The sequence below is a fragment of the Hyla sarda genome, chromosome 1 (assembly GCF_029499605.1).
Source record: "Hyla sarda isolate aHylSar1 chromosome 1, aHylSar1.hap1, whole genome shotgun sequence".
Taxonomy (NCBI): domain Eukaryota; kingdom Metazoa; phylum Chordata; class Amphibia; order Anura; family Hylidae; genus Hyla; species Hyla sarda.
This window is the reverse complement of record NC_079189.1, coordinates 420204558-420214258: the sequence shown is the minus strand read 5'-3', so window position 1 is coordinate 420214258 and position 9701 is coordinate 420204558. Positions and strand designations below refer to the sequence as shown.

The following is a 9701-nucleotide window of genomic DNA, read 5'->3' as shown; positions in this document are numbered from 1 at the left end:
TTTTTCTCATTGTTTCAACATTGTGCTCGGCCTATGTCCTAGCCTTTTTACCAATGCGTGTGTGTGTCTGTATATATATACATATATATTAAATGTACTAGTAGACAGGTGTGAAATATAAGATCAGAAATGGAAGTTGTAACAATAATGTTTCCGCTGTGCCTTTATGCAATGGTGCTGCATGTGTTTGCGTTACTTTAAATAACCTAAAGGCAAATAAATATTAGGTTTTTTTCAGTAGCTGATACAGGTAAGATTCTATGATGCCTGTGTGATCCATAGTCTTAGGTTCTGCATGCAGACAATGCTTTTCTACAGAATTCTACATGGGTACAGTTTCTAAGTTGCTTGACAAAGCTAGGCCAATGGGTCATAGAATTTAGCTATACTTTCTCATAAGGCATACTGGAGCTTACAAAACAAATACAGATCACTTTAAAAAAAATAAAAAAATAAAAGGTATATCAGGGCCACAGAGAAGAAACAGATACAGTAGATGCATTGGGAATAATTATAGGAAGAATCACGCAGGAACCGTTTAACTCTTGGTGCCGTTTCAGTGTCTTATGTCATATTTAGACTATTGCCAAAAACAATCACTTGATGTTTTCTATAGAAATGGCATATGGTATGACAAGCAAGCAATGGTTACAAAATAAGTCTACTCCAGGAGGGTACAAGAACGGGTAAAACAAATCATTGTCTGATATGGGTCATAAATCACCTAATGCATACTAAAGTAACATTCACTGTGGGCTAGTAAATGAGAGATCCAGTACGTGTTGGGATATGCTTAGACTTAATGCAGGAGATAGATCTCTAGCATTATACTGTAAGAAAAAAAAAAAAAAAAACAGTAATATGACTACTGGTTACATCGTATTCTGCCTAAAGGTTCTCATAGAAAGAAAGTGCATACATAGTTTTCTTGGTTGGCCAAAAACAGCCTAACCATTCTGTCAAGCCATAGAAACATCTATATCCTCAACTCTGAAGGTCTTTGCTTTATGACATGTAGAAACAGTGGGTTATACTGCCTAAGAGATGGGATTTTGTAGCCACGTAAGAACAGGAAACATTCTCTTTAATAAGCCCTTCCTCTAAATATATCCATAAGGCTTTAGCTGCAAAGTAAATCCAGCACTATAGGGCTACTTGACAAATACAGGTTTACGTGAACAAAGCTTCTAAAAGATGCTGCCAAGCTAAATGGGTCCATGTCTTGAATGCAGTGCCGATTCTCTTGTTATTGCTACGTGGTACAGGATCTGCACATCAGTGTTCAGTAACAGTCATTGCACCTCTATCCTATGGCTTCCATAAATTCTTTAACATTATACTACAATAAGAAAATAGATAGTTCTATGGAAACAATGACATACAAGGTTGTTGTTCTGAAAAGTCTATTGACAGACTGATTCCAAGAAGCACATTTCTTTTCCTCCTTAGGGAAATAAACTACAGTGAATGTCCCATGTATCCCTATTCTAAGTGTATTGGTTCACTGACACATTCAAACAAACAGATATCTTGTAACCATTTCTTGCTGCCTTGGATTTTTTTTCTTAGAATTGTTTACAACTGGTGACCAAAGGAAGAAAACCAGGGTTAGGGGTAACCAACAAATGAAATGTGTTTCAGTGTTCCCTTTAAATGTAACAACTACCAATTGTTGCCAAACACTGCATGTCATTGTAATACAAACATGGATTCATACTTCACAGTAGTTCAGTTATACTTAACCAATAACCATTTTACTTTCGTTACACTAAAAATAGATCACATTCATAACAACTCCCCCAGTGGTTTAATCTGCCCATGGAACGGTGAGTACCACTGCATTTACCTAAACCAAGGAGAATGCTTATGATGAACAAAAGGCATTCAAAAGAATGGAGAGTATGTAAAACACAGCTGCAGATGTAGGTGCAGAAATATCAATGCTCCGCCTGTCTTCCCATGTAACTAAATTCTTAAATTAATATTTACAAATACATTAAAAAGTTTCTGTTAAATATAGGGAATGTGTATCTAGGAAGTTTTGAGTCCATTGGCACTTTGCACTTCATTGCTAAAATCAAAAGTTGGATACTAAAACGTGTGGTGCAGCCAAAGCAACAGCTGAGACGTAGAGTCACCATCAGCCCGAGATGCTTTTTCCAGTGAGTGCTTGTTTCAACCTAGCACAGGTATATGTTGTAGGTAGCAACAAAAGATCAGACTGATTGTCTTGTCCTTCCATATTTAACCAGGTGCACAGTCTTACTATAAATGTTCATAGCTCTGTGGCTTGGATGATGTCTAAAAGAAAGACAGCATGAGAAGCCCAACAGTGGACACTGAGGACAAGGACAGGAATTTCTGATAAGGACTGATTTAAGATTACAGCATAACGCGTACCAGGGTTCTCCAACGTTCTCACCAACTATTCACTTTAGCATAAATTTCATTAAAATAAAAATAATAATAATAATAATATTAATAATAATAAGTGCAATTGACCTGAAATGGCAAGAAAGCTGTCTTTATAGCAATTGTAAACGTATCTGTAGAATGAGCTTTTTGATAACTGTGCTAAAATTTGCTAAATGGCTAACAGATCACTGGACAAAGCTACCATGCACTCCTTTTCACCAATAATTACTAGTATACTTCTATCTCCATACACGGCAAGACAGTGGTAGCCACTATATTGGTGAAGCTACAGAACTGGGTGAATATTCTTGGTTTGTATTCCCATAAAATATCTACATCTTATAACCACAGGACAGATAAGTCATTACTCTGAAGTGCATAACCGTTTCATGACACTGCCAGTTACAGTCAACAGTGCAAGTTGGGAGGACAAAGGGGATTTGGGGGACAATTATGGCAACACTCAGGAAAGCTATCATCTTGAAAACATTCTTGCGCCACGACAATCCCTTCCAAAAACATCCAGGGATATGTTCAATTTCAGACAGAATTAACATAAAAGCAACTACTGCAAAAACCATTTCATATTCTTGCTTGGCATACATGAAAGCATTAATATGCCAAGATAAAAAGCAAGGGTGGGATGCCCTGCTTCTTCAGCACAGGCCATTCAGGATTAGCTGATGCAACAGAATGATGAGCAATCACTAAATTTGGCAACTTTTACAACTCTTCAGTTAGTGAAAATTCATCTCTTCTTTGCTTCAAGCTGTATGACCTCTTCTAGACTTCAGGCGGTTAAGACCAGTCTTCAGTAGACAATGTGTGATGCAGGCTCCCTCAGCTTCTTCTATGTACACCTTGCTGTTGAGGGCCATACAAGTAACTAATAACAATGTTGTGGACCTTGGTCAAGGTGTTAAAAGTAGTTATCCCTAAGATTTCTTGGTCCTGTCCTGCCACCTAAAGGCCATTGCTATTTCTGTGACTAAGTGGAGGTTTGGAGATCTCTACAACGGCAGACCGGGACTTGTTTAGAAACTTTGGAGCTCGACGTAACAGCCTCTGTGCCTCGGTGAATGCTTCAGTCAGTTCTTTCTTCCACTGTACAAATTCTGGATCACTCTGTAGAAACATAAAAAAAAACATTTGGAACTGTTGGTAAGAATAGAGATCACATATATTTAAAGGCATTGTATGTTTTATACAATATTTTTTGATAAAAGATGTAATAAAAATATAGTATTTATTCCACTGCTGAAACTCCCAATAGAAAATCGTAATCTGTGGGTAAATCCAGTGTTCAGTTGGGCTCTCTCTCACTCAAGATCATAATGGGTGATAAAAGTAGAGTCATTGATAAATGGGTTTCTAAATCAGATTTACATTCAAAGGGATATATATTCCAACACCAAAATCTATCCACTGGAAAGGAGATACCAAGCTGATTAATGGGGGACCCCACCAATCATGAGAAGAGAAAAAACTGACCCCCTTTTGATGTTTTTATTTATGTAATTATTTTTAAAGTAATTCATCTTTTGGTCAGAAAGTGGTTAGAAAGAGAGTCTTGTATTATAGGTGTCTGAAAAGACATTGGCCCAGATTTATCAATCTGTGTGAGAGAAAAAATAGAGAGATTTTCCCACAGCCGCCAATCACAGCTCAGCTAATAAGCTCTGGTAAAGTGAAAGCTGAGCTGTGATTGGTTGCTGTGGGAAAATAATTCTATTCTCTCACACAATTTGATAAATCTGGGCCATTATGTAAATTGATGGGATATGACTAGGACATATACCATTACTTCATGATCAGTAGAAGTCTAACCCCAATTGTAAAAATGAAAGGAACATATATCACTGTGTAGCGGTACATTATCCACACCATCACTTTAGCAGATGGGAATGCTCCTTTTAATGGCATATGATGCAAGTTTTACCCTTTCTTACTATAGCTAAATGAAAATTGCGAAATAAAAAGATGTTATTTTTCAGTGAATTTAAACAGACTTACCTCACACTGCAGAACAAATTGCTTAGCCCCTTTAATCCTTAACAGGATGCATTTTTTATCCTTAATCTGGGTTTCTTCCACAGACACTATCTGTTCCATTGTCAATAAATTTTGCTGCATGTCAGAAGAATACAAAAAGATAGAGATCAGATACATTGCTCTGCTGGCCACATTTATTCTATACACCAGGAAGAATATTGTTTCTATATATATATATATATATATAAATATATATATATATATATATATATAAAAAACAATTCTAAAGATATCAATTTGGACATATAAATGTTGCCTATACAGTCTCATCAGTTTATACTAGTTTTCTGCAGTTGTAGATATGTAGACAAAGTGTATTTCTGTGTATCTGTAGCAAACATAGAAAAAAAGTAACGGAGCACTCACACTGCGACTTCTATATGGAGGCTGGAAATCAGTCCCGGTCTTCCATGGCGGGGAGGCGAAAGGTGTTACCAGGGGAGCCTCAGACGCCGGCCTTGGACCGTATCACGCCCACTGGCGCTTCGTCAGGCCGTGTACACATACGCGTGATATGGTCCGATACGGTCCGTGGCTGGCGTCTGAGGCTCCCCTCGTAACACCTTTCGCCTCCCCGCCATGGAAGGCAGGAATGATTTCCAGCCTCCATATAGAAGTTGCAGAGTGAGTGCTCCGTTACTTTTTTCTATGTTTGCTACAGATGGTAACAGTGTAGTACATACATAGAGCACCTCCAGACACTACAGCTTCTTCCGATCCATCTTCCTATCCCAGGTGTAACACGCTCACCTGCGGGCAATATACCGCAGGTCGAGATTCACACTACACTGAAAGAGTAGAGTACTGGTGCCGTTTGCTTTTTCTCTGAGAATTGGATTTTATGTATTTCTGTGTAGCTTCAATGTATATGTACAGGAACCACTAACCTACATTACTTGGAATATCAATTGACATCTTGAAAATCCTAAATAAGTTGGGAACAGGATCACAGCTATGCTACGGGAAGAGCCTATACTAGAGGGGACACTAATACCTTACCAGGTGATGTTTTTTTATATATGTACGCCAGGGTTCCTAAATAAGAAACAACGTCATCAATAAACATTTGCACGCTTTGCAAACCTAGTGAATAAGCCCCTGGTCAAAATATATACTGTAATGCAAATGCAAAATACTCAGCATAGCCCCTTAAAAACATAGAGAAGGGCTTCCTTAATTGCCAGCTGATAGCTGGGCCTTTCACATGGGCCAATATTCGGCTGATTTGGCTTTTCGATTATATGAGAAACAGAGCTGCAGACGCTGGCAGAAAGGTCATGTGGAAATAAAACTAACTATACCTGTATTCGCTCTGATGACCACTTGTATAGTCCTAAAACCATTGTTTTCCGGTAAAGCTGAAGCGTCAGACGTGGCACTGAGCCACAGCTGAACACTTCCTTCCTACTACCCTGCTTTCACTGATTGACATACAGGACTCTGTGTAGGAGGATGAGCCCTATACATCAATCATGTGGGGCAGGGTGGGAGTAGGTAGGTGTTCTGCCGTGGCCCAAAAACACTTCAGTTTTACAGTAAAACAATGTTTTTTATTACTATACAAGTGGCCATCAGAGCAAATTCATGTATGGTTAGGATTTTGTCCACATGAGTGCGCATCTGCAGCTCTGTACCTTATAGGGCGCTAAGAGATTCCCTTTATACTTGATATATGTATATTACAAAGATTTAGTTATAACACAAAATTGAATTTATTGTTATTTTTTTTCCACTTCACTTTGTCAAATATTATATTGCAAATCTTTCTGTAACTTTGTAGAGATCCTCTTACCCGAGATTCTCCTTCTCCCCTCCATTCAAGTCTGTTTGGAAAGAGGTAAAAGTAACGCCGCTGCCACTGAGTCAAGAAAGGGTTCCCCAGCTTCAGCATATAGCCATGCATAATGCAGTCTTTTCCTAGTGCATAATCTATAAGAGAGAGATTGCTTATCATTATAGTGCCAAAACATAGTGGAGCCTACCTGACAAAAGAGAATCTGTACTCCTCATGAAAACATGGTTTAATACTCAGTTACGGCATAGTTTTACAAAGAAGATGAAAACTATATATATTCTTAATACCTATATACATAAGACACACCTTTAATTCCATACAGGGTAAGCTTAACTATTCCAGATAACTATTTGGGAGTCCGTAATTTCAGTTCATGTACTAATGTTCCCCTATGAGCAGCATGTACTAAGAGGCCGCTGAGACCACAGTATAAAAAATTCACCTTCTTCATGACCCAGCTGCTTGTTTTTGGCTCTTTTTCGGACTTCAATCTTATCGGTATCTGCGTTGACAGCTTCATAAACCGTTTCTGCAACTTCTTGCTGCCAACGTTCAGATATAACCAGGGGGAAGTTCTTGTATAGTTCCTGATCACTATCAAGAAGCTAGAGAGAAATCACATGTATTATTATGGGTTATTGGGGATTAAAATGTGCAAGTTAAATGAACAAATAAACAGTATTCAGCATTTTCAGTCCAATGTGTGTGTCTTCTCCTCCAGCTGTGCTATCATCACAGCTGTATACTGTTGCACGCTGCCATTTAGGGAAGTGATTCCATCCTGGATTAACATAGGGAATGTTTAGTTCATGTAAAGATTAATGCAGCTCTTCATAGTTGTGATGTAAATAACAAAAGCAGGAAGAACTGGGTGTTGCGTTGTGGGAAGTCAAAAGATACAAGTTGGTGTAAAGTGAAACGCCAGAGAACTGCCTTCAGGAAACAAAACTCATTTTAAGTTTTTGAAGCGTAACCCTGTGGTTTCTGTTCCTATGCTTCCGTGTGTATATGTATATATATATATATATATATATATATATATATATATATATATAAAAGTGTGTATATAGTGTGATAGCACTATACAGTACAATAGCGTTTTTCTTACTGTGTAATTGTTAATGTAATATTAGGGAATGTCCATACATCACGCTGCACTCTAATCCTGTGTGAACCCACCATACATTTCAGACAGCTGTTTAGAACATGGCTATCACTCCTGATCCCCACATACACCTCTGTTGGCAACAAAACTTTTAGTATCACGTGTGCTATTTATCCTTTTTTAATGCATTTCAATAAAAATTTGGTTTTATACGTATTGAAAACAAGGGAATCCCTCTGCAATCTCCCGAATGGGGTCTCAGCTTTCCCAGCTGCATGTGCCGTCTGCAGCTTCATGCATTTTCCATGGGAGTGCTGGAGATTGCTGGGAGAGTCCTGGGCCCGTTTTGGATCAGATGCCTATCCTGTGGATTGGGGATATGTTTTTTTGGGCTGGATAAGCCTTTAAGTTTTTAAGTGTTTATTGTTTCCATTAAAGGAGTACTCTAGTCCAGAGTATTCCTGCTCCGTTCTGCCCGGGCTGCAAAATAAATGAAAATGAACCCTCACTCACCTCCCTGGGTTCCCGTGGAGCGTCACTACAGCTGTTCGGTCCTCCAGTCCATCTCCTTCATACTTCCTGGTGTAACGAAGCGTCACATGGCGCTCAGCCTATCGGCGGCCGAGGCTGAACATCGCGGTGGCCGGCGATAGGCTGAGCGCCATGTGACGCTTCGTTACACCAGGAAGTATGAAGGAGATGGACCGGAGGACCGAACAGCTGTAGTGGCGCTCCGCGGGAACCCAGGGAGGTGAGTGAGGGTTCATTTTCATTTATTTTGCAGCCCGGGCAGAAGGGAGCAGGAATACTCTGGACTGGAGTACTCCTTTAAGGTATGTTGTATTTTAGATGGCAAGAAACAGCAGTGTCTACTTTGATATTCTTACTGTTAAAAATCTTTAGCATGAAAGTAAGCTGCCCCAGCCAATATTAAGTCAATAGGGTCTGTCAACATTCATCTGAAAAAAGGACTGGCATAGCTGTCATAGCTGCAATATGAACAGACGTAACCTGCACTTTTCACTTCAACTCTTGAAACTAAAGACTTTCAAGCCCAAAAGATTGTACAACTAAAGGCAAAGTTTTCGTAAACAGTGGAACCATATTGTACCTTAATTCCTTTTGTGTCTTCTTCATCGAATGATCCAATGTCAAAAGCATCAGCTGCATTTACCTCTCCTCGAGGAGGAATCAGAGGAGGAGGATACTGGAAGAACACCATAATATAGAATTAGATCTGTACCATCCCAACCTCCATCTATATTTTTTATCTAGTTTTCAAACATGTGCTAATATTCCTGTCCTACAAATGCGGCACAATTTATCTACAGGTGGTCTTGGCATTTGATAAGAGATAGGATGCCGAGTCGGAATTACATTGACACCACGCAGAACGGTGTTTATGTTTTTGTAAGCAGATGACATTACTGATGTACATAGCTAAGTAGTAACAACAACCTGGGGGGGGGGGGGCATAATGTTACTGAAATGATTTACAACATCATTTCTGCGGGGCAATTAGTCTATAGCCCCGCTGTGAATACAGATTTATCTGGTGGTGTGAGGTATTGCTGCATTAAAACAATCGCCCTCACATGTTCGATCCCTTGTTGTTGTTTACCTAGGACTTTATAAGATTCGTTACCAGAACACGAAGCATAAGGAGTTCTAAAGAGATCAGGTTTACAGGGGCCATGACCCCAATTAGATGGCACACATACACCAGGACTGACTGACCATACCAGTTTCCACTTCTGTTCAATCTGCAAATTTAACATCACATAGACATCATTTGTTCGTCATGAACTAGATTACCTTTTGCATATACACCTGTTGCCAGTCAATGCCCTTAAAGAACAGATGCTCCTTGACTTCCAGTGCACTACAAGGAGAAAATAAAGTTAATATGACATGTGAATGGTGCTCCATGTCATGTCTTACAGTCATAAAAATGCCTTTCCTCCCACTAAGAAAGCCGGAGCAGAAATTTTTTCAATTCCTCAACAATTATTAAAGTACCCACTCTGTGACTTTAATAGACCATATTAGTTACTCATGCTTATAAAACGTCTGCAAGGATCTGATGATTCAGATATACAATGGAAGTTGGTGGTTTAAAAAGCTTTTATAAAAAAAAAAAAAAAAAAATCACTTATTCTGTAAAACATCCCATATTTTCGTGCACAGCAAGCATCTGCTACAAGGAAAACAACATATTGGAGAATTTACTAAACTGAGGGGTATGAGCCTATATGAGTAATGATTTAGATGAGATTACACACCGGTCACCACCAGTCGGAGTAGTCACAACACCTGTGCACGGGCATGCCGGTC

At 39.0% G+C, this 9701-nt stretch overlaps 1 protein-coding gene across 2 annotated transcripts in view; it reads right to left on the bottom strand.

Annotated features, from left to right (window-relative positions):
- Positions 1-376: 376 nt before the first annotated feature.
- GRK3 (G protein-coupled receptor kinase 3) overlaps positions 377-9701 on the bottom strand; it is a 301737-nt gene continuing 292412 nt past the window's right edge. For both annotated transcript variants that reach the window (XM_056529119.1, XM_056529110.1), the window contains exons 16-21: positions 9183-9249; positions 8479-8574; positions 6705-6867; positions 6260-6396; positions 4429-4542; positions 377-3540 (exon numbers count right to left, since the gene is read on the bottom strand). In XM_056529119.1, coding sequence (XP_056385094.1) covers positions 3379-3540; positions 4429-4542; positions 6260-6396; positions 6705-6867; positions 8479-8574; positions 9183-9249 — 739 coding nt within the window. In that variant the 3' untranslated portion in view covers positions 377-3378. The remainder of the gene's footprint in view (positions 3541-4428; positions 4543-6259; positions 6397-6704; positions 6868-8478; positions 8575-9182; positions 9250-9701) is intronic.